Source organism: Cuculus canorus, chromosome 7 (genome assembly GCF_017976375.1).
Source record: "Cuculus canorus isolate bCucCan1 chromosome 7, bCucCan1.pri, whole genome shotgun sequence".
Taxonomy (NCBI): Eukaryota; Metazoa; Chordata; class Aves; order Cuculiformes; family Cuculidae; genus Cuculus; species Cuculus canorus.
Genome location: NC_071407.1, coordinates 12,331,504 through 12,356,812, shown reverse-complemented (window position 1 = coordinate 12,356,812; position 25,309 = coordinate 12,331,504). Strand labels below are relative to the sequence as shown.

The following is a 25,309-nucleotide window of genomic DNA, read 5'->3' as shown; positions in this document are numbered from 1 at the left end:
TGTTCTTTAGCTCTGCAATTTGTACTGTGCTGTAAGGCAAAATGGATGAAAAACAGAGCCTGGAGAAAAGACCGAGGCTTTCTTGGGTTTGCAGTGATGTTGCTCCCTTGATATCCTTGAGGTACTTTTCTGAGACTTGCCATTTCTGTGTAAGCAAGTAGGGAGTTCTGGGGCTTTGCATTCAGAACGTGGGAGAGAATGGGCTTTGAAGGACTACATACCACCACCCTTAATATATATAATAGAAAACTGAATTTTTCAACTTGGCATTATATTGTTTGATTCTCACCTCCACGACACTGCATTCTTCCAAGTGATACACAACTTACTTGGGAGCTTTGATGGGGGAGACAATTTATTTCTTTATGATACAGTTGATACTGGCCTTTATTTAGGGCAAAAGAGTGAGTCCAGTGATGTCAATGAAAGGAGACACAGAACCAGACAGCACACTCAAATTGTCTTCTGTCTGTGCCTGTATTCCTCAGTTCGGTGAGCAATCTCTTTCCCTCACACCTGAGGGTTGCATTGAACTACTGCAGCAGTGAGGTCCCCACATCTCTGCACAAGCTGTCCGCCTCCACAGGATCTCTCCTCTGTTCGTGCTGGCCAGTGCGTGCTCCCAGCTGGTAGCTCTGCCTCAGGCCCTTCCTGTACTCAGTTCAAATGAAAACAAGAAAGGACAGTGGTTATGCCAGCACCTTCCTTTTGTCTCCAGGCCATCCTGACTCTGCAGGGATTTTTAAAGCTGTACTGGTTTGGTTTTTCTCCTAGAAGCCTCTGTGCATGTTTTCCCCATTTGCAGGGGATTTATTAAACCAGTTCCCTTGCTGGTGGGCACACCTTTTTGTGTTTGAAACACAAGCCGCAGGATAAATAGCCTATTTGTTTGCTGGATGAAGGGTAAATGTGATTAAAAGCATTCCCCCCCCTCCCCCCAATGTTCAGGCAAACATTCAGGTTTGTTTCATTTGCGTAGAAGTAGAACAGTATGAACACAACTTGAGTGCTGCTTTCTCTTAATTATTCACTTAGTTAAACCCTTATTTTATCTTGTTTGTCTTCACTGTAATTACATATGTTGTTCTTACCTCCACACCTTGATAGATTCAAGTCCTGGTGTAAATTTTGAGTAACTTGATTTTAGTGGAGCTGGTTTTGAGGGACAACTCTCTTGCAGCTCATGAAGTTAGAGCACTGTAAGCAGAAATGAATTGGTGTTCTATTAGCTCTTGACCTCCCAGGAACAGAGGCTGTGACCCCATTACCTATCCTGTGCTATTGGCTTAAAGTTGCTCTCTTTTACCCCCTCCAAACTGCAGAGACTGGAGTTTGACTCTCTGCTGCCTGTTATCTAAGGCTGTTCCAGTGCCACAGGGGAGTAAAGAAAGAAAGATGACACACCCTGGCAAAATACCACATTTGTCTCCAGTGTTGAACTCAGAGTTTTTTACCCATGTTTCTATCGTGGCCACAGCCAGTCATGTTAGAGGTGAGCCCATGCCCTGCGTGTTACACGTGCAGGAGTTCGGAAGTGACAGATCTTCCTGGGAGCTTCCAGTGACTGCAAGCACAGAGCAGCAACTGGAGGCTTATGAATGAATGATTTATTGTGGGGTTGGGAAATGCTATTATAGTGGCATGGTACAGGAGTATTTGATGTTGTGCTGGTCACTAATTCATATGTGAAGCCTCAAGAGTTGATCTGTGTGGATTAAATGCATACTGAAGATGTTTTCTGTACTGTGCCACTTGAAATTCTCTCTCGTGATGCAAGGCATTCAAAGCAAACAATTTTCCTTTTCCCATTTGCCAGTGAATGTATGCCGTTTAGTTTGTAATTGGAACACAGCATGCTGTGTGTGTCTTTGCTAGATCATGAAAAGTGGTCCATTTTCTGAATTGCACAAGAATTTGTCACCTTTGTTTTAAAATGAGAGTCGTAAATTTTATGGGGCGTGTGAATATTAGTTTTCTCACACAGGTGAATCAGATGTATTCTAATCTGACATGGGCTTTATGGTTCTGCTCAGGTTAATTTCTTTACAAAATTATATCTGTTGATTCTATATTTAGCTTTTAGCTTTGCATTTTTTTCAAGGAGAGAAAAATAAGGAAAAAGTAGGCATATCAAAGGGGCTGTGCTTCTACGTGTTATTCATAAGCCAGGAGATTCAATGAACTATGCCAATTTGGCAAGCTGAAAATGCTTGATGGTCCATTTCTTATTAAATATGGTACATTTAAAAACTTTGATTTTACACAACTGCAGATCCGTTTGATTAATGTGTTTTCTAGGGAGTTTTTAAATACTTGAATTAGCTAAGAAAAGTCCACTAAGGCTTAATGGAGCATAACAGTGGCCTCCGTCTAGCTGTGTTGTGGAATGTCATCTGACAGGGGAGACAGAAAGGGTTATGTTCCTAGTGTTATGGGGGATAAAATGCAAATGAATTAATAGAACAGATTTCCTTCACACTCCTAGAAATACAATTTTTATTCAGGTCAGCAAACATTACGAAAGCCCTGTCATCTCTGTCTCTGAAGAAACATGTGCCTTTCAGAAAGTGAGAATGAAACTCCTCTTACATTTTCCTTTTCTGATCATACTTTTTCCCCTTGAATGTGTGTGTGTGTGGTTGTTATTTGGTGGAGGGGCTGAGGAGGGGGAAATGGGGGCAGTTTGCAAACAATGTGACTTAACATGACAGGAGATAATCAGACTTCATGTGCTAAGCCAGTGTTTGTCAAAAGAAGCACTGCTTCTTTTTCTGGGAGAATAAACATCTTTGTGCTCTTCTGCTGTCCTTGTATTTTGGTGAGGGGACAAAAAGGATTCAAAGAAATGCTACAGGATTCATGTCTGTCTGTGATTTCTAATATATGTGGCATCTGTAGTGCAAAGAGGACCGCAAAGTGCACTGTAAAGAAAAATGTTTGAGAGTTGAAGTGGGGTTATCTGAAGTACCTAATTCTACTCTTGGTGAAAATTTGTACTGTTGCTTGAAGAAATTGAATTTAGGCCACTGCCAAGACCGTAGAAAACCCCATAATGGGCTAAGATCCCTTTTTTTGAGATTCACTCAAAAGGAACTTTGGCATTTTGAATTGAATTCCAGCTGGAATTTGATTGAGTCCAGTGAGGAAATAGGAAATCAGAGGAAATCAGAGGAAATCTGGAAATGCTCAGAGTAGTTCATGGGTAGTGAGGTTGGGAGAGTGTGGAAGGAAGAAGCTCTCTCTTCAGTCTGTCGGACTGAGTGGTGCTAAACAGAAGGTTGGGCTTGTTTGCAGGACTAAAGTGTATATTAGCTGGAATGCAAGGTCTGACACAACAGAAACTCCGAGACTGTGCCTGTAACTCCTTTTATTTAACAAATTAAGAAAATCAACTATGATCACGTTAAAAATAGTTCCCTTCTGAGCTGACACACAGCTGCATATGATGCTGCCAACATTCAAAGCAATTCCACAGATCATTTTCTGAAAGACTGTTGAGGCTCTCCATCGCTTTTGCTTTCACATCTTCTACTGGCAAAAAAATGGGTCCCTTTGAGCACCAACTTGATCTTTGGGAAGAAGCACAAATCCCAAGGAGACAGGTCTGGAAAACAAGGTGGGTGTTCAAACACAGTGATATTATTATTAGCTAAAAGCTGCTTCATGGACAAAGCAGTTAGGGCTGGTGCACACTGATATTTTCTGACTGACGGTAAGAAAATGTCTATATTTGAACACGCGTCCACTCATACTGAGTAAAGCGATTGAGATGAGGCTTGACTCACTGTGACAGGCTAGAATATATTCTACAAACAGCTCTTCATCTCTCCCCATCCAACTTTGGTTCCTGAGCTATAGGGTTAGTCTTGGCTTTTTTTATGTTGGGCCTTGTAAGTACAAGGACTACAAACGGACTAACCCTGAGCTTAATTCACTTTTGTTCTCGTAGGCTGAGTAGATGGGCAGTGGGATCTTATTCTCTCATGGATTTGTTCTATTTAAAGCACAGCTCTGTGCTCGGTCCTCTGGGATCCACTAGTCTTATCTCAATATTGTTATTTATCAGTAAGGAACAAACTTGACTGGAGATATGGATACAATATGCACTCTAATGTGGCAGCCTTTAGATCAAGATTGTATTATGTGGAAGCTAGTTTTACATTACATCTAAATAAAATATTGTCGGTGTCTTGCTCTGCCCACACCAGTACATTTTCTAAGATTCATAGACAGTTCCCATCCTATTCCTTCTCTTGTCACCAATAGCCAGATTTTCACAAGAGAGAATCACTCAGCAGTTCTTTTTCATTAGTTACCTGTGCATTATTTAGGGTGTCATACTATGACTGTAATTTATGTCCATATTAAGGAGGCTTTACAGTATATTTAGGAAGCTTAAGTATATGGGAGAACCAGACAAGCAGATGATTTGGCTTCTGTTTTTCCAAATACACAATATGCAGAAGATTTTCTGAGCCAGGTGCCCATTGAGGCAATGCACCCCTGGACACTCAAAGTGTGAGTTGAGAATTCCTCCACATTCTGACTATGCTGCAAACAAGTTGTTGTACATAATTTTTTCTCTGTGATACAAGCCAGGTCATTCATCTCATCACTTATGAATTGAAGAGTTGCCTCAGAGCACATGTCTCATTAGATCTGGAAACTCAATGCCTTGATCTATCATAAATGCTTTAAGATTAATTTAGAGGAGGGTAGCTTTCTTTTAGTACTTCACAATTTGATTTAGCCTAGATATTATTTCCCAGTGGAGAAGAACTTGTTTACTTTGGAAATATCATAAGTGATGGCATATTGAGAATCAATCAGTCATTGCCTTGGTGCTTACACACAGGCATTACTGAGACGCAGAGATAATTACAAAATGCAACGTGCAGGTAAAGTTGCTTAGAGAAGTGGTTTGATTAAACCTCAGCAGCTAATGAAGGGTGGATCCATACTTAGCAGTTACTATAAGTGCATTATGAAGGAGGCATCTTTACTTTTGTCTTTGAAATTTATTGTATTATTCAGAGATATTAGAGCGTACAAGTGATACCACTTTTGTTTACATAAAAATGATGTCTGCCTGACTCAATTCCATGTGTCGCCAGCATTAATTAGAAGTCCATCTTATAACTCCTGATGAGTTTCTTTTGAAGTGTTGAAACTTAGAACAGGCTTTGGTTCCAAATTTCTTTCATTCTCATTTGATTGTATTGATAACCAGTATAAATCTATGAGGGAAAAAATCTGTTCTCCCTTTAATGGGACCACTCATGCAAGGACTTTGGGATTACATCTTAAATTGACGCCTTTTAAATCTCTGATACAGTCACAGACTCAGTGAGCCATGTAGAGCTCTCACCTTTCTTACAGCTAGAACTAGCTCGAAATTACTTTTCTCCTTTGTCAAAGTATGTTTCCTAACAAACATTTAGCCTACCTGCTAAAACAGTGCAAAACACTGAACAGAAATGTAGTGTAGCTGAAAATATTCAGCTTTATTACTTTTTCTAGAGAAACAAAACACAGACAAACAGAAAATAGCTAGGAAATATTAGGTGACATCTGGGGATAAAATCTATTGCTGTGTTTAAAAGAAAATGTTGTAGGGGAGAAGGAAGAGGAAAAGAGCACCAGATAAACAGTTTTACAGTTGAATCACGAGTATGTTTGAAGACATACCTCCTCTTTGCACCATCTCTGATGCAAAATGGCAAGACAGACTGCACAGTAAAAGTGTTATCTCTCCACTTCACCATCCTCAGTTTTCCTTGCATTACCTCTTCCCTGTAAGAAGGAAAATAGTCAAAGTCAGATAGCAGATCTATCCCTACTGTTGTAATTGTGAACTGTTGTGACAAACTGGACTACATGGGAGCAAACGCAGTCAGCAATCTACAAAGAAACGGACTGCTTCAGTCTCTGCTGGATTTGTTGGGGAGTTGCACATCTAGCCTTTCAGGTAGCTTGCACGCCTGAAGGTGTTTTCTCTGGCAGAGTACTTTAGAATTTCTCCCTGTGAACAAGGGTGGGCAAGGGGCTGGAGGTAGGTTTGTGTGGCAGGGAAGTGTGCAGTAGAGAAACTTTATACCGCCACAGCCATGCACACAATTGTATAAGTGGTCACAAAATGGCTTGGTTTTCACGTTGTACCTGGGGTGTTTGAGTCTTCAATGCCTCAGCGCCTGGGTTGGAGCTTGTGTTTAAATAGTAGTGCTCAGATATCTAAAAAAGATCCTTGGCAACTTCCAGTATGAGACCGTTTTGTTAGTGAGAATATTGTAATGGTTCAGGCTTTAATATTGCATCTATTGCGAGATATTGGCAAGGAACTGCTGATCGTACTTTCTCTGAGTACACCCATGTAATTGGTTGCTATGCAAAGCAGTATTACTGCTAGTCCTGCGGGCATCTATGTCCTTCAGTGTCTGCAAGAATAGATCAATGCACCACGCAAGATGAGGAAGGTTGTCAAATACATGGAAAGACAATTTGCAGGCTTAAGAATGAACAAGACTTCCCTCCTGAGGCAACAGAGTCGGGAAAGGGAGCATCGAAATAAGGAGAGACTCCCCTTTGAGATGAAGTGTGGTCACTGTCAGAAATAAGTAAGTTTTAGACCTCTACACAGGACAGTAAATGAAATGAATTAAAAATGCAGAAAATGTAGCCATGCCTGTGTCGGAAGGCAGAGCAGCATCAAGGATTCTGGGCTTTTTAGTTCACTTTGCCATTAATACTATCTTAGTTGCCCACTTGAGCCTATTCTAACTTTATATCTTTTAAATAGCAAACAAAAAAAAAATTAATATATGACCTGCATTCCACTTCAAGAGTGATATAATGGCAGGGTATATTCAGAGCAGTTAGTGTTCCTAACTCCCACTATCATTCTAGATGTATTTGTTGAGTAATGAATTAGGCAGAGGGGCAGACCCTGAGAAATCTTGCGCTCTCTGATACCCTGTGGAGTCTGCTCTGACAGTAATGTAGAATGCTTGTTCTCTCCAGGGGTGTAAAGTACACCATCAAAATGCAGCAAAATAGGCCTCTTAGAAAAATTGTGCCTGTAGATACAAGGAAAGTGGAGAAATGAAAAATTAAATGAAGCCAGGATTTTTTTTCCTCAAACGAAGACAGATCTCACATTGCAAATGATGAGAAGCCTGCAAGATAATGCACCAGATGGGGGCTTCTGTATGTGTTTAACTGGAAAGAGGACAACTAGCAGCATCATCCCAGCACTGGTTTGCATAAAGATTACTAATAATTGCATCCCTGTGTCAACTGTGAGCAGCAGAAATTAGGAAAAGAAGGAAGAATTTAACAGTCAGCATCCTTACATCTAATGATGTTCTCTTGGACATGTGCTTTCTGCTGGGATCTTCTAATACATCCATATTAATTCTTTCTTCTGTGGCTGTTACAGACTGTTATTGCTCTGGAGCTCAAAGGCACTGTCTAAATTGGGTATCACAGTTTAAAGACTAAAGAAACACAGTAAATAATCACATCCTTGAAAAACCTCTTCTGAAGAAGTTAGAACAAAATTAGCTTTTTCCCCAAAATTTACCTGACACTGCTGATGTTAATCAAAGAAGGAAAGGCTAGAATAATGGGCTGCCCTGTCGGTGCCTACTCCATTCTTTATAGAAATATCTGCTGAAATAAAATGATGGGCTCTTTTTAGCTGTAGTCTGGCAAATGAGCAAACGCTTAATCTTAGTATCTGCTCTCAGCTGCTTGACTTCAAAGTGGTTTGAGCAAAGGCTTTATTTAATTGTATGGCAAGCAATGTCTAGGGCTCCCTGACCTCATGTGTGTGACATAGGAACAGGGTGACAACAGCCGGTGAGAGCTCTCTGTAGATTCTCCCTTTAGTGAATTCATTTTTGATACCTATAAGAATTTATTTTGAATCCTCGTGTCCTGCTTAATGTTTAATGAGGAAAGTGAACTTGGGTTAAAGTATCAGTTTTAAGTATTTTTATTTTGGTGGATGAAGAACTGAACACGACCCAGCACTGTGCACTTGCAGCCCAGAAAGCCAATATCCTGGCCTCCTTAGAAAGAAACATAGCTAGGAGGTCTAAAGAGGTGATTCTTCCCCTCTACTTTGCTCTCCAAGATACCACCTGCAGTGCTGCATCCAACTCTGGGGGGCACAGCATGAGAAGAATACAGACACGTTGGAGCAGGTCCAAAGGAGGCCACAAAAATAGTCAGAGGCATGGAACACTTCTATGAGGACAGGCAGAGAGGGTAAGGGTTGTTCAGCCTGGAGAAGAGTAGGCTACGGAAGTATTGCAGTCTTTCAATATATAAGAAGGGTTTATAAGAAGGATGGAGAGAGACTTTTTACCAAGGCCTGTAGTGTCAGGACAAAGAGCAATGGTTTTAAACTGAAAAAGAGTAGGTTTATATTGAGCATAAGGAAGAAATATTTTGTGATGGGGATGGCGAGACACAGGAAGAGTTTGTTGGGCAAGAAGATGTGGATGCCTCATCACTGAAAATGTTCAAGATCAGGTCTGAGCACCCTGATCTAGTGAAAGGTGTTCCTGCCCATGGAAGGAGGGTTGACTAGGAAATCTTCAGAGGTGTCTTCCAACCCAAACCATTCTATGGTTCTATGAAATAGACTTCTGAAGGTCAATGGGAAAGAGAGTCAAAATAAGGGGCATAAAACCTGTTGTAGAAAGAAATATAAAAGGTCAGTGGATATTACCCTTAAGAAACTGTCCTGGGTTTTTGCACAAATTAAAAAAAGCTTCTGAATAGAAGGAAGTCCTACTCCCTCTTCCCCATGAGATGGCTTTTTCTTCCTTAATGGACATCCAGCTTAGGCAGAACAGGAGGAGGATGAAGAACAGAAACTTCTAGGGCATTCTTTGTGAGGTCTGGCATGGAGAAGGAAGCAGAGGGCCAGAAGCAAACATAAAAGGCAGCTGAGAGTTCAGCCAGGAGTACTAAGAGCAACTGCTCTTACATTACAGGTGTGTGTGTGCAGTCCCATCTGCAACTGCCAAATCTGGTGAGCAAAGATTTTATCCCGCTGGTCTCAGCTCAGCCAACACTGCTACAGATTTTCTACCTCTGGTATGGAGGGGGCACATATCAGTTGCTCTGCCACCTAGAAAGGGAGAACACTATTCTAGCAGGTGTGGAAAACAAAGCCCAAGACATAAAGGAACCCTGAATTCAGAATCAGAGATGTTAAATCACTTCGATTGCTGCAGGGAGGGATGTAACTTCAGCGTGGATGGGGTGTGTGAGCTCCCTCCTGTGTCTACTTGTGTGATAAAGGTGGACCTCAATGAGAGACCTAGGCAGAGAAGGCTCCTTAGTTCCCAGTTCAAAGTACTTATGAATCTCCTGCGCTGGTAATGCAGTGATGATGGCAGTGTAGGCAAAAGTCCAGCGAGAGGAATCAGAATTATGCTGTTCAGTCTGGACTGGGGAAAGTTAATTGCAACATAAAAATGCTGTTATGGTATTTATGAGAAATCCACTTGTGGGAAGCATGGTGTCAATCCTAACTTGCTCTTTGTAAAATTTACACAGCAATCCAATAATTTTAATGAGTTTGATTTAACAAAAAAAAGTCAGTTTAAAATCCTTTGAAGAAAATATTGAAGATTTAAAGAAAAGACTGTCTCTCCTAAGGTCTTTGTGATTTTTTCTCTCCTCCCCCTGATTTTCACTGAGACCAGAAATCTCAGTAGTTCAGAATTTCAGATCAGTGGTGTTTGAAGGTTATATTTGAACCCTGTTTTGTCCCTTTTTTTTTCTTCAGTATGGGATAGAATACCAGAACGAATACTTCCAGCTGATTTCTTGTTCTGTTTCTGTGTTACTTTCATTGTTTCTTTTGCCATACTGTCAAGCTTCCAGGAGTGAAGAAGTATTGAAAAGGTACAGTGTGAGGAAAGGGATAACACACACTCTCCATAATGGAACAAGAAGAAAACCCAGTTTCTCTGGGTTAAACTGAAAATGGTAGAAGGGAGGAAAAACTTTTCCTCAGAATAAGAAAACTGAACTGGCAATGGTGTGTGGCCAAATGAAGAATTTGTATGGCTTTAAGTTCCTCTCTTTCTCAAGGCCCCTTGAGTGATCTATGAAAAGCTACTATTCCTTTCCAACAAACCTTGCTTTCAAATCTCAACTGTTTCTAGCTTTGAAATGATCTTTAAAAAAGAGTCAAAAAAAAGCTGTGAATGGAAAGCGTGTTCTGTCTTGGGATAAAGTGGGATCCAAGTGCCTCCAACCTCATTTTGAACCCAAATCTCATTCAGGGTTGTCCTATTGCCAGCCAGAAGGCAAGCGAGTGATGTCAGTCACAAAGTGTGGTCATCAGTCTGGTCACATGGCTGAGATAAATCCCTCAGGAATCAAGCTTATGTTTCTCAGCTCCTTATTTGGGATGCCCCTCTAAAAAGGAGCAATGGTTGCAGTACAACTATTGTGAGGAGCAGGACAGCGAATGCTTTCTGTGGAACATGTAATTGTATGAAGGAGTAAGAGACATGTAATGGCCAAAACCCTGTCCAGAACTTAGCTTTCAAAGTAGTGAGGTAATTTGAACTCCATTTTACTGATGGAAAACTGGAAAGGAGGTTTTAAATTATTAGCTCCAGGCTCAGAAAGAAAAATCAGTGCTGTTTGGACCACTAGAACTATCGTGTCTATCTGCACTACAGTGAACCCCTTACAGATTAATAATCATAATAGTGCCTGTGGCTTTTATCAGACTGTCTGATCTGATCTAACCTGTGGTTATGAAGATGAAATGTTAATCCCCTGGGTCAGCTGCTTTCCCTTACCTTTTCTGTCTGAATGCATTGTTTCCTTGTCTTGCCTGCCCACTTTTGGCATACGTGTCCTGCTGCTTGTAACATTAATACTGGTTTACATCTGACTCTGTGCAGAGGACTGCAGCCTCTTCCAACAGCAGCTGCCTGTTTAGAGATGCTTACAAGTTTCCTTTAGTATTTCCTCTCCTCTCCTGGCAACTCCTCTCAGTATGATTTATGAATAGCAAGATAGCTGGGGGTGATGTGAGTATCAACACCTCTAAATTGCAGTGATAGGAGCCAGGGTAATTAATAATAACAAACCAGGCGTGTTTGCTTTGCATGAAGATCACGTAGCAGAGAAGTGTTATTCTGTACTCTTTGGGAATGGGGGAAGTCAGTCCTAGCTCTTCCCTGTGCTGTTAAATCTGCATGTCATTTTCCTTTGATAATTAAGTAATTCCAGCCTTTCAAGGAGAGAGACTCCCTCCTTTTTCCCTGTTAGCTTGCAGATGTATTACATGTACCTTGCGGCAAATCAATGCTAACTATATTACCGTGCATTATTGCAGTAATGGAGTAGAGTAAGCCCAAGGAAAAATGTTCAGCCCTTTCTGACTGCATTATGAGCATGAGAATCTTTTATGTAGCAGACTTATTAATTGCATTTTCATTTGTGACCCTGAATATTTTAACCCTTTTGAGACTGATCTTTGGCTTCAGAGTACCACTAACATCGCCAGATGCTGGACAGATTCAGAAAAGGGAGAATGACAAGAGTGCATTACTGCACTGGAAACTTGACACCTGTAACAAAGCTGAGGAACAGATTTAAAGCACCACCAAAAGAAGGTAACTGTTAAAACACTTAGTAGAACACAGAATAAATGTACTCTGTGTTTGGAGCAACAAATGTTGTGGTCAGGTTTTCTTTTAGGGGAAGGGGAGTGAAGGGTTTTGGCCCCTCTGCCTGTGCAGCCTTGGCCTGCTGCATGCTTCTGCATTGCACAGAATGCCTGTGGAGCTCGTTTCTCCTTCCTCTTCTGGTGAACTCCCTGATTTGCCCCAGCAGCATTTTTATTTTGTGAAGATCAGGTTCCTTAGCTGTTCTCATTTGTGCTCTGTCTTAAGGCAGTGAACTTGTGTGTTGTCTGCAAGTCATAATCTAGACTTCAGAGTTGGGATTGTCTCTTTGCTGCATTTGCAGGCCTTTTCCTGGAGTCCGAGAGAAACTCTAGACACTGCTAGAGTTTAAATCATTATTAACTTAGTCATCAGTATTTGCATCATGGACATGCGTACAGTAGTGATGCCTGGCCTTTGCCTGCACACAACTGAACATGCATTACACTGTGTGGGTTACATGCTGTTCTTTTCTTGGGGCCAGGATAATGTTTATTAATTTCCTGTCGTTGTGTGAAACTTAACTTAGTCCCCTGTGACTTGAAGCTGTCTGCCGAGACAGTCTGGCTAGCAGTGGCTGTAATAGCTGCCTCCTAGTTTTGTCCTACTTCGAGGTCTCTTAGAGGTGCTGGGAGCATAAATTTGCCTGAGACTCCCCATTCCAGGATGTTTCAAACTCTTTTTACATGAGATTTCATTCAACCTGGCTCCTTTTAGGAGTAAGTTGTTGCTGAATCAGTGCACAGGAGATCTGGGGACTGCCAGGACTGGCTTGCTAAGAAATACCTGCCTAAAGCCAGCTGCTTTCTGCTGTAGTTTTGTGTTATTTTTCTCTATATTAATACTTCCTTTCTGTTTTGTTCTTCCCCACTAAATATAGACTCTTCCATTCATGTTGACTGGTATAAAGTTTTTCCTTGGTGCTGTAGTTCAATTTTTCTCTTGTTCATAAAAGAAGAGAAAGAAATAGCCATAGGTAAGATTCTTAAAAGGTCATGTTTGTTGTAGGAGAGAAAACAGCACCAAACTGTGGCAGGTTGAACAATGTCCTGTGAAGTCCCACCATCAAAGCTGGAGTCTCTGCCAGACTTGCTTCCCTATAGCTTGCTAAGAAAATTCTGCCTTTGGTCACACACACACAAACACAGTTAGCTTGAGTAGAAAAGAAACAAAACCAGCTCCTTTCCTTCCTAGGTCTATCTCAAGCTTAGGGGGATGAGGGAGTGGAAGAGGGAAAGATTTGTCTGGAAGAGGATACAAAGTGGAGTAAGTACCTGGAGTGAGAGCAAAGTCTTAATTGCGAAGACTTGGCAAGAGCAACTTCGTTCTTCCTGTATGCGCTCTGTGGGGTGGGAAAAGGCAGTTTGTATCTTTTTTCTGTTTTGTTTCTGATTTCTACAGGACAGTTTTCTAACACATCTCCTGTGCAGTACCTGGTTGACTAGAGGCTGTCAATGAAGTTTACCATCCTTACGGGCTTCTGGGTTGCTGCTGTTTCTTTTGCCAGTACCCTGTGGGGACCTGGATGTGGCTGGTGTTTGATGTTCCTATTTATTTGAAGCTACTAAGTCCTTTGTATTTCTTCCCTAGGGGCTTCTCCCCTAAACTAGGGAAGGAAGTAAGTCTGGTGGGATTGCTGAGGACAACACTATCTGGTTGCCCTGTGAGCTAGTACTGTGCTGTGTGGGAATGCTTGGAGAAGGTCTGGTCATCTCCAGTCAGTGACATGCTCCGAAGCTGTCCCCTTAGTTGTGGTTTGTGTTGTATGAATTGTGGCTTTATGGAAGCTTTGGTTTACAGCTGGTAGTACAGCACTGAAGGCTGATTACTCCTTAATGAGCTTTAGGGATGTCACTGTTGCAATATTTGGATCACAACAGTGATCTCTGCAAAAAGACAGTCCTAGAATTCCTCTAGAGGGGAAATCTGCATCAGACAAAAAGCAGTGGGTCTCAGATGGAGACATCCCTCTGTGGCGACCAGGAGAATATGATTTATATCACACTTACCACACAACTTTAGTTGCACCTGATAATATTTGTTATTTCTTCAATGGTTTGTATTTGAGTAAGATCTCAATCAGCAGGTGCTTGGGAGTCATGGAAATTTAATCTTTTTGAGCTAAAGTGGGAGCAGCTGACTTTGAGCCTACAAGCCACATGAAGCCTTGGAAATTTGGAGTCTATGGAGATGTTCAGGGCAGAAAAGGGTAAAGGCTCCTGAGGAGTACCTCAGGATACAAGATGAGTATAGGATATTTTTCATTTCTTTCTCTTTCCTAGAGCCACTAGCTGCTGATATCTTTTTTAGGGGGATTGTTGAGAAGATGGAGACAAGGCAGAAGACCTTCCACCACAATCCAGGGTGAGGAGGGACAGCTTGTGTCTGATAAGCAAAATTTGTCTTTCATTGGCTGATTTCATATCTTAAAAAAAAAACTCTCCCTTTTAACTGAGTCTCACCCTATTATTTTACCTGTGACTTGTACATTATACTGTGCTTTGGTTTAAATGCAGTTGAATCTGTGTTAGAGAAAGGTAAATGAATTACGTGACCTCTCAAGATCCCCATTTTTGAGAGATGTATAAATGCTAGTCACTTCTGAAATGGTCTCACCTTAGTGACTCGTGAAATCTGCTGGGTTTTAAACCCTAATTAAAAGCCTGTGCTTAAATATGAAGTATGCTTGGGTCATGGGGACAAGTCCTGCTCTGACAATTACTTTTCTACTGCACCTTCAAATATGCCAGCTGAGCTCCTCCATTATCCCAAACCCATTTCAGTCAAAATAAGGAACATCTGAAATACTTTAACTGGCTGGTAACTGTTAATGTGGGTCACCTGAACAGTTCAGGTTGTAGGGCTGGACTAGATAGTAACTGGTTGCTTCCCACAGACACAGTAGCTAAGGATGAATACCTCTTCTCCTGGAACAACAGGAGGGGTGTTTGAACGGTGATTACCCAGCAGCAAGAGGTGGCAAGTCTTAGAACTGTGCCTTCCTTCTACAAAAGTTTGTTTGTGCTAAACCTTGCCCTGCTCAAACATCTTCATGCCTCTGAAATCTCAGTAGCTTTCACTACTGTTGTCCTGTTATGAGCATTTTGAAGAGAGGACCTGAGGACCGGGACCTTTCCAAATTCCACTATGCCCTAGGGAAGGAATGGAACAAGCAGAAGAGAAGTTTCATGTTCATGAAGCCTGCCACAGTTTCTGCACTCCTAAACAACCGCACACATGATGCTTTACTGAAAAACAGAAATGAAAAGCTGATAAAAGATGCACAAAATGTCTAACAGTAAAGAGGATTCCTTTATCTCCACGGAAGAGACTGAGACATACCTTGGGAGATGAGGGTCATTTACTCTTTCTGATTCAATGACCATGTGAATATTAGTCACATTCTCTGTTTTTAATCAGTTTCTCTCAAAATGGGATCTCTTAGTACTCATAGCATGTTCTTGGATATTATAACATCTTAAGCCATGATTACGCCTCTCTTCATTGTACATGGCACAGTTGGACCCAATTTTTCAGACAAGCTCTTTGAATTCAGAAGACAAACAGGGGCTGCAGGTTTGAATATCCTGACCCAGAGCTTTCTAAGCGATGCTGAGGAGCATACTTTCGAGAACTTGGCAAATGCTTCTGAAAATCTGGGCTCTTACTGTGGTCCTGGATGATTTGAATTCTGGGAGACACGGGATCCTGTATTTCTAATTGGGATCTCCAAGATAGACATATATGTGACCTGCTGTACACAGTGAATTCAACGCAGTGAACTTGTGTGCTGCACAATTTATCTTTATATATGCTGCAAATCCATGCAGTCATTCCATTCTGATAAACTCTTTGGCATTCCTGGTGATGCTGATTATCAGCAGAAGATTTTCTTATCTTGGCTTTAGGACCAATGCCAGCACCCAACATTATCTAGGGAGATGATCTGAAACCTGCTGAATCTTCTCCAGGGCATTCAAGACATCTCTGCCTTCTCTGTGCATCACACCAAGTCCTTCAGTTGCGCTGTGCAGGTTGTGTGCCTTTTGGGCAGCCTTAGCAGTGGGTGAAGATAGTGGAGCTGTCTGAGCATTTCTGAACAAGAGGGGCTCTTCTGTCTCCCACAGACATGATGTTTGGATACAAAAATCAAAAGGAGTGCAGACAGGCAGACCATCAAACCTAGCATTGCGTCTGCTCACATTGGTGAAGTTCTGAGCCTGAGGGTGAGATCTGCAAAAGCGGTTGCTTTCTCTGCTAAGTCTTTACCTGCTGCAGTGCCAGTGTGGCCTGTGGCACCCTCTCCTGCTTTGGGTCATTGTGTGGCTGGATGACGTTAAGCAAGAGGATGGCGCTGAGTTGCAGTAAGGGGACTCACTACTTCGGGAGAATCCTGCTCCAAGGTCTGCTGTGATCCTAGTAGTTGTCCTACCACTGTCCCATGAGTCAGGATGTGTCAAACACTTCCCTTTGTGTGCTGGTAGGTGGTTACACATATTGCATGCTTGTTGTGGTACACATGTTGCCGGGCTGCTGGACTCCCACTTCATCGTGCAGTGCAGGAGGTAGATTCCCTCTTGCAGCATCTGCGGAGTGTTTTTTCTTTTTGCTGTCCCTATTGAGGAGCCTCGCAGCAATGCTAAAGCTCCCTGTCATGGGCCTGCTGTGCTTCAGAGGCAAACTGTCTTCTGCACACTCCAAATGGCTGTTCTAGGAGAATAATCAGTCCCATAATGGGGGTAGTACGGTACTGGCAGAAATGGTGAGGGCTCTGCCTGCACGTGATCTTTAGTCTGAGGATATAGGGACACTTCAGCTTTTAATGATTTTTGTTTAGGTAGATTCAGACCTTCCCTTAGTAAACAAGACAGCATTATCACAGAGCTGCTTTGTTTTCCACTGACTGGTCTCACACATAATAAATAGGTTAAAGTTAACTGAAGCAAGCATTGATTTTTCTCTTAGTACGTGTGGGATTTCCTCCCTTGGGAGGGCTTGAGTAGTGCTGGAAACCTTCAGGGGAGGGGTGTGTGGGTGTGAAGAGAGTGCTGTATAGCTAGGGCACTACTTTTTTTCCCCACCTCTAAGTTTTCCTCTTATGATCGCTGCCTGACTTCCCCCTCCTTTTCTTTCAGGTTCCAGTAAGAAAGGTTCCCACTCAGAAATTTCCTGGGGCGATATTGATTGGGCGATGCCCTCTGTGCTTGCAGGGGAGCTGGGTCTGTGCAGCCCTGCAGGAGGAGAGGGGCATGGAGCAACAGGGGGCACAGCTACACAAAGCAGAAGGGATGGGGGTACTGGGGAACAGGTCTAAACTAGCAGTGGAGGTAGTGGTGGTGAAGTTATTGTTAAGTGTGATAGGAGTATAACTCTTTCATGTTTGTTTTATTTTTTTCAAAATGAAAGTTGCAGAATAGGAAAAAAAAAATCAATGAAAACCCCAAATGATCAGTGCCAGTTTAGAAAGCTTTGGCATGAAATGGTTGTCAGGCTCTGTTTGTTTCTTTCTTCAGGTAGTATTAGACTTCTTCCATCCAAATCATCCCCTCCAAACAAACAACTCCCCCAATTGTCTTTCTCACCTTAACTGAACCCAGCTCCCCCTTGATTATAGGCAAGTTCTGCTATTTTATATTTGTGCCACAATTTGCCTTCCAGAACGTTTACTTTCTGTGTTTACTTAGAAATCTACTGCATTGCCTGGTGCTATGGCATATGGCTGCCTTACATCAATTAAAAATCAACATGGTCCAACAGAATATAACACCAACCCCTGCTTCTTTGAATGGATGTTTGCAGCTGGGTAGGGATTAAAGCAGATTGTAATGGATTAGACTATGGATTAAAACAGCCTGTAATGGATACTGTGTTGGACTATTCTATTTCTATTCTCAGATACAGAGTGTGCAAATCTAGGGTTGTCAGATGAAATCCTCACTGTCCTGTGGTGCCATGCAAGAGGCAAGGTTTTCAAGCAAATCTGGTATGTCTGCAAGAGGGATGGCACGAACTGGAAAGGCCCCTTTTCTGTGTGTTGGTGACACACACGCAGTTCGCGAATCATGCAGGAGATGGGGGTGTTGCTCACGTTACCTTTGTCTTCTAGAGATGCAAAGGGATTAGAGAGCTCCGGTGTGTCCCTCTGGCTCTGAGGCTTCTGCCAAGGGCTGGGAGATCCAGAGCAGGGAGACAGTGATAGGCAGTCCTCCATCATAAGTGGACTTGCCCTTGCATCCTGTAATTTCACAGTAATAGACAGGAACTGAGGAAGGGGGTTTAGGATTTTCTTTAGAAAAACTAGCCCTTCCTGACGAATGAGGACCTGGGGTAATCTTGCTGGCACTGAATGAACTGAGTAACTGGAATTGTCCTTGAGTGTGGCGATGTGGATAATACAGAGGGTGATTTTAGTTATAAGTAACAGCTCTTCAATCTGCAGGGTAGGAGAGACGTGCTATTGGGGTGGTGAAGTACTGCTCTAAAGAAAGTGTTGGTGAACGCACTCGTGCACGAAGCCCATCACGTTCTGTGCCATGTCCAGCACATCTGGGCTCTTGTGGTGACAAAGAGCAATGTGATGGACACAAAGCAATGTCTTCAGCTGGCAGGATTTGGGAGAGCAGGTGTTTCCACAAGTCCTTTCTTGCTGTGGGTAGGCTTTGGTCAAGAAATCAGGGATGATGCCACACAGATGAGTGGCTGATCCAAGTGTGAACAAGGACAAGATCTTAAAGTGTCTTGTACGGAGGTTGTACTGAAGCGGATTTTGGTTTCTTCTCCCAAATAACAAGTGATAGGATGAGAGGAAATGGCCCCGAGTTGCACCAGGGGAGGTTTAAACTAGACATTAGGACACATTACCTCACTAAAAGGGTTGTCAAGTATTGGAACAGGCTGTCCAGGGAAATGGTTGAGTCGCCATCCCTGGAGGTGTTTAGAAAAGGTGTAGATGGGGTGCTTAGGGACCTGGCTTAGTGATGGATTTGGCAGTGTTAGGTTGAGGTTTGGACTTCACGATCTTCAAGGTCTTTTCCAACCTAAATAATTCTGTGACAGGGGTTGTGGACATGCAGAGATCTTCAGGAGCAGCAGTGAGCTGCTGTCGGGTCCTGAGGGACTGGAGAAACTTTAACCATAACGTAAGGACAAGTTCTGTGTGTCACAGCTACAGCCTCACTGTCGGAGGATGGGATATGGTGGGGAGTGCATCTCTTTGCAGTGCACAGCAATGGCAAGATCCAGGAGTATTTGTGGCACTGAAGCCACATATTGGGGGGACAGTCTATCTAGGGAGACAGTTGAGGGCCTTCACATTCCCCGTGTTGTTCGTTTTCCAGCAGCAGGAGGGTGCAGTCTCGGGGCCAGCTGGGCGCACGCAGGCAGTGCCTGCCACAGGTGTGTGTAACTCCTGCGATCCCCTCGCCTGCGGTTTAGTGGATTAGCTCTGGCTGAGGACCACGTCACTGCTCCCACACAAATGAAATGTCATCTCCTAAACATTTTGGCAGCGTAGTTTGAAAAAGAGCCGTTTCCAAGCCAGAAATAACATCCGCTGGGTTGGGGGTGGGTGATTTGCTTCCCCTACCCCCACCTCCCACTTTCCCTTTTCGCGTAGGGATTTGCCCGTGGGTAGCATCCCTCCCTCCTTGGAGCTGCTGACGCTTTTCTCTGCCCACCTAGTTTCCACTCCTGCAGGACAGGCACTCAGGGATAGCTTCCAGCCGGTGGGGTCTGCAGTCACCTCCTCCCTTCTCACTCTCCCGGGACCTCCAGGGAGACGCTTTGCAAGCAGGGGGTGGTTAACAGGAGCTTGAGAAGAACCCCCACCGCTCTCCCAGCCATCACCCACCCTACCTGTCCCTCTCTCCCTCCGCCCCTCTCGGGCTGGGAGGCAGGAGAAACTGTTGAGCCATCCCCGCTCTGGGACCGGCACCGCGGGAGAACCCGCGGGGAGAGCCGCGCAGCTGGTGGATCCGTCCTTGGACGGCAGAGTGGCCGATGTGCCCAGCGGGAGGGTGGGACGGTGAACATAACGCTAATTATTGACGCTTTCCAAAGCGAGAAGGAGAACCGGGGAAGGTCGACCGGGGGTTTGACCTGAAGGGAAGGTGTTGCTGCAAAGAATCGCTCGGGTGGGACGTGGCAGAGGCGCGGGTGCCCCCGGAGGAGGGGGATGCCCCGCAGCCCCTCGCCGTTGCTCCCACCCTGTCGGCGGGCTGAAGCTGCAAAGGCTCCTTGGGCTTTGCCAGCGGCGAGCAGGTGTCCTGGCTGGGGGAAACGCCGCATCCCCGCCGTGGCAGCAGGAGCGCTGCGCTGCCACGACCTAAAGGAACGTCTCCCGCGTTCCTTCTCCCGACACCGTCCCGAGATGCCTGCAGATACCGCCCTTTCTTGGTTATTCGCCCCCCACATAAATCCTGCTAGGCTGGACGGGAGCAGGATCGCCGGGATTCCCACGCACGCGTGCGGGTTCCCACGGCTTCGCTCAGGACGGGAACATCCCCATGCCCGGAGCCGGGTGGCTGTTCCACACGGGGAGCTTCCCTGCAGCTGCTCATTAACGCCCCTCACCCCTATCCAGCCTCTGTGCACGCATACAGGGTGAGGGACACCTCCACCACCGTATAAACGCGAGCGCATGTAAATATAGATGGGGAGAAGCAGTGAATGACGCTGCTTTTGTCTCGGGCGGGAGCGCAGACACGGAGCGCGGAGCCCGGGACGGGGGATGCTCGGGCGGATGCGGGTGACTCGCTGGTGTATTTCAGCAGCGGCGGCGGCGGGGCAAGGCTCGGGGCTCCTCCCCCCGCGTGGTGCTTCCCTCTCACTTGATCAAATCCTTGGACGTGAACAGTTTCACTGAAAAGCACTTTTCAAAAAAAAAAAAAAAAAATCCACCAACAGTAAGGAACAGAATCCAACTACCGCGGAGAGAGTTTTTGGGTTTGTTTTTTTTCTCTCTCTCTTTTTTTTTTCCTTATTTCCCTTTTTTTCCTTTTTTTTTTTTCCTTATTTTTTTTTCCTGGTCATCGCCTCCGAGGCTGAGCAAGCGGGAAGAGAAAGAAGAAGAGCGAGAGAAAGAGGAGCCTTTTTGCAGATAATAATTATTATCATTAGAATCCGGCCTTTTTCTCCTTATAAAAGAAGCGCTGCCCGCAGCGCCTCGCCCCCCTCCCCCCCGCCCTCTCCGAGCCCCCCGACTCGCTCCAAGAAGCCATGGAGAAGGGGACCCGCCGCTTCCCGACCCGCCACGCCGTTTTCCTCGCCTGGACATGGCTCTTACTTCTCTCTTGGTGTTGCACCGGCGCTGAGATAACTTGCAGATCCTGCTCGTCTCCGTCGCCCGCCTGGCCTCGCCTCGGGCAGGAGCAGCGCCCGGGCTGGCGGGGCTCGGAGCCGCGGGGCCGCTCGGGGCCGCGGGGAGCGGCGGGGGCGGGCGGCGGGGCAGCGCGGAGCCGGCGGAGCAGCGAGGGGCGCCGGGGGGCGGCGGCCGAGGGGCAGCGCGGGGCCCGGGCTCAGCCCCGCCGGCCCGCGGAGGAGGGGAGAGCGGCGAGGCTGCGAGGGGCAGAGGAGACCAGGCTGAGCAGCACCGCCTTCGCGCTCACCGGGGATGCGGCGCACAACCAAGCCATGGTGCACTGGTCCGGGCACAACAGCAGCGTGAGTATCGCCCCGGCGGGGAGGGTGCGGGGGGAGAGGGGCATCCCGCTCCGGGGATGCGGGAGGAGACGAGTACCTCGTTCCAGGGATGCGGGAGGAGAGAGTGGCATCTCGCTCCAATCGCTGGGGATGGGGGAGGAGAGGAGCATCCCGCTCTGGGGATGCGGGAGGAGAGAGGGGCATCTCGCTCCAGTCGCTGGAATGCGGGAGGAGAGGAGCATCCCGCTCTGGGGATGCGGGAGGAGAGAGGGACATCCCGCTCCGGGGATGCGGGAGGAGAGAGGGGCATCTCGCTCCAGTCGCTGGGGATGCGGGGGGAGAGGGGCGTCTCGCTCCGGGGATGCGGGAGGAGAGAGACGCCTCGCCCCGATCGCTGGGAATGTGGGAGGAGAGAGGGGCGTCTCGCTCCGATCGCAGAAGATGCGGGGGGAGAGGGGCATCGTGCTCCGATCGCTGGGGATGCGGGAGGAGAGGGGCATCCCGCTCCGGGGATGTGGGAGGAGAGGGACGCCTCGTTCCGATGGCAGAGGGTGCGGGAGGAGAGAGGCACCCTGCTCCAATCGCCGGGGGACCGGGAGAGAAAAAGTTTTCGCACCTTTCCCACCCCTCGCCCCAAGGCAGAGCTGGGATCCCCGCGGCCGGAGCCTTCTGCAGGCTGTCCCGTGTCCCCTTCCACTCTGTCTTTCCGTGTGGAACGCGGTGTGGGTGATGCGGACACTCCTCCCGTTCCCTGCTCTGCGCGAGAGAGCCCATTAATTCATTAAGGGGTGGAAGGCTCCGCAGCTCATTAAGGGGCTCTGAAAAGAGGCAGGAGTGTGAGCACAGTGAAAAGTTTATGAAAAAAAATCGATGGCATCTCATGCCTTTTTCCCTGGAGTTGAAAATAACGAGTAGCTGAGGTGTCCCTGGAAATTTGGGGGACCGTATGTGCCCGTGGGGATACCCAAAAGCCCACAGGCCATCGGGGCAGGATGGTGCGGGGCCCTCCCTCACACCCTGCTTTGCAGCGCCCGGCAGGTGCCTGTGGACAGAACTTTAGTTTTAACTTGGTATCGGCAGTACGAGTTCCACTCTGATGTGAAGTTGGAGAATAGGTGTAATTTAAAGTACTTCTAGTGACAAGGTTCCGATTATTCTGATTATTACAGCTTGTCACTGCCTTGGAAATGCCTCTTCTATTGTTTTGCCTGTATTGGAAAAGGGCACAAAGCAATTAACAGCATAACCCGGATCGGCTTGATTTTCAGATACGTTCTTCATGGAACTGATTAATCATTAAAAAGCAAATTGTCTATTTGTCTATCTGTGCATGAGCTACAGCTTCATAATGTGCAATTCAACCACTTCTTCATTTTTTTGACTGAAGGTTTTTTTTCTCTGTTTATTATTACTTAGGTGATAATTTTAACAGCAATGTAGATGTTACTTTAATTTAACCAATTTTTAAGGGCCAGAAATGTGTTTGCCAGAAATGAATTGCCCTCTCTTTAAAGATGAAAGCAAACACTCACCAGGGAACAGCTGCATGATATATTTTGGCAATACACTTGTCTCTAGGATTATTTATTTTTAATATAAAATGTCATGCAATGAAGCAAATAACCTATATGCCCTCTCTTTTGTTTCATTTTGGTGTTGAATCAAGGGGTGTTAAGCAAAAGAAGCTAAAATCCCACTCCCCCCCCCGTGCTTTCCCAGCATGGATTTCCGATAGTTTTGAGTATGTCTGGTTAAAGTAGTGGAGAAAACTCATTCTGTAGGCATTTGCAGGGGAAAGAAAGGTTATTTTTTTCTAAAGTCCAGGTCAGAAAAATGATTTTCACAGAATTCTCCCTCCTTCCTTGGTTTCTTTTACAGAAATATACCACTTAAATAACTAGTTTCCTTTATTCTTTAACTCTAGGTGACTGAGGAGGGTAATAAAGGAAAACGTCTTGATTGTTCATGATTTTCATTAGATTTTTCATCTCAAGATACCATGCATTGAAAGCTTCCAACTCAAAAGCACAAGCGAAAGCAAAAGACTGGTTGCTTATTGCCTGTGTGGTGTTTGTGGGAAGGAAAAGCAAGCATGTTAATAAATACTACTTTTTTTTTCCCTGATTTTTTCTGATATGAGCTTTAGCACCAGGAGACTTTTTCTCTCCTGTCTCCTGGAGAAAACACACTGCATTTAGTTATTAATTGAGTTTTTTTTTTTAAACAGCGTAGAGGTAAAATTAAATGTTTGAACCTGGGTCCTTTCATTTGTTCACAGAGAAGGCTGAATCCAATGCCTGTTTTTCTGCTGCAGTTCAGTTTTTACCTCATTCTACTATTGGGGTGCCTTTGGCAGAGGGATGTCAAGTAATTTGCCCAAGGTCACTTGGGGGAATAATGTGGCTTCTTTTGCCAGCCGCATTGGTTCCCAATCTCTCACCTCATAGAATATGTTTTCTTAGGTCATAGTAGTTGTAAAGCAGCAGGAAGGTGTATTGAAATTGGCCAAAAGACTTCAACTCATGTCATGATTATGCTGGATGACCTAGGAGAGCAGTTAGGGCATGTCTGTATGCTATTGTTTCCAGGCTGCCAGGGCAGGAAAGGAGCATACAGCTTGCTTTTACCAGTTCCCTAGTACATGAACAGACTTCAAAACCTATGCTTTTGTCACTTATGATTTATTAAAAACCTGATCAATGAATCAAATTTCATGCAATGAAGAAGAGTATTTCAGATCAGGTATTAGTGACAACTGGATGGATTTGCAAAGAAGAGGAAAACATAATAATGAAAAAAATGTGGGTTTACTGGCATGTATAGACCTACGGAAACCCCAGAAAAGGGAGATCGGTGCAGCTGCTGTATGTCCTGTTAGCTAGAATGTTAAAAACTTCCTGTGTTTTTTTTTAATTATTATTTTAAGAGCAACTCCCCCCTGCATCCTCTATCCCTCTTTTCTCCCACATCCCTCAAATCTCAAATTAACTTATTAAAAAATAATTGCTCCCAGGCAACAAACTTTTGTTTTCTCCATTTGCAGATAGTGAAGTCAGGATTAGGATAGAGGCAAAAGGCTGGTGAGATCGCTGCTTTGTCCTGCCCAGAGGCTTTTTCTATGACCTTAGGAAAGACAATTAACCTCTCTGGATCTCCTCTTCCATGTTAAATGAGGACAGTACTGCTCAGCTACCACAAAGTGGTGATGTGGAGCAGAATTGCTTTGTACAATACCTGAAAATCTTTAAGTGGAAATTGTTAGGGAAATGCAAAAATACCATTCTGTGTAGAGATCAGGTTTGTGTTCTCTGTATTCTTGGGAAGGGGACTTGGCTTAATGCAGTGGGTCTGGTATTAGAAAAAGGAAACTTGTGCTTGGGCTTCAAGTGTCAGTCTGCCCTAATAGAAGCATTTATTGAGAGAGGTCACTGAATCTCTGAAGGGACCTGGTAGAGATCAGATAAAATATTTTATTGCTAAAGCTTTTCTGAAAGAAGAAGAATTTTTAGTGAAAACTACTGTTATCGCCAGAAGATGTGCAAGCCATTTTTTTTTAAAGCCACACCTTTCTGAACACACACTGTGAACAAATGTGCCATTCAGTGAGCAGTTGTATCCTCTACACTTGTTTTCCTTCTCTCTAGCTGGTTATGTTATTGTGTGAAATTTTTCCTTGGTCTGCTCAGCAGATGCTCTCTCCAGCCTTCCTGGAAGATGATCTGATTCCTCATATCATCTTTTCTTCCTTCCTCTCTCTATGATTTCTAGGATAAGGACCCACAAAAATAAATTGTAGCAACTTTATTGCTGTTACAGCTTTAAATCTCACTGTCTTGTTTCTTGACAATATTTTTTTCAAGAGATTTCAGCAAGCTACAGTGGATAACTCAGATTGTTCTCCTGATATGATCACTAGTGGAATGGTAGATGGGGACTGTTGTCATTAGGTTTCAGAGTTGTCACTC

The 25,309-nt window shown here is 44.6% G+C and overlaps 1 protein-coding gene and 1 long non-coding RNA gene across 2 annotated transcripts in view; one reads left to right on the top strand and one right to left on the bottom strand.

Annotated features, from left to right (window-relative positions):
• Window positions 1-3,367: 3,367 nt before the first annotated feature.
• LOC128852731 (uncharacterized) lies at window positions 3,368-21,089 on the bottom strand. Its single transcript, XR_008450751.1, has 3 exons — window positions 20,989-21,089; window positions 5,689-5,793; window positions 3,368-3,604 (listed from the first exon to the last, which is right to left on the bottom strand). It is a non-coding gene; the product is annotated as an uncharacterized LOC128852731 (long non-coding RNA).
• SORCS3 (sortilin related VPS10 domain containing receptor 3) overlaps window positions 20,922-25,309 on the top strand; it is a 294,771-nt gene continuing 290,383 nt past the window's right edge. The window contains exon 1 of the mRNA XM_009555685.2: window positions 20,922-21,365. Coding sequence (XP_009553980.2) covers window positions 20,922-21,365 — 444 coding nt within the window. The remainder of the gene's footprint in view (window positions 21,366-25,309) is intronic.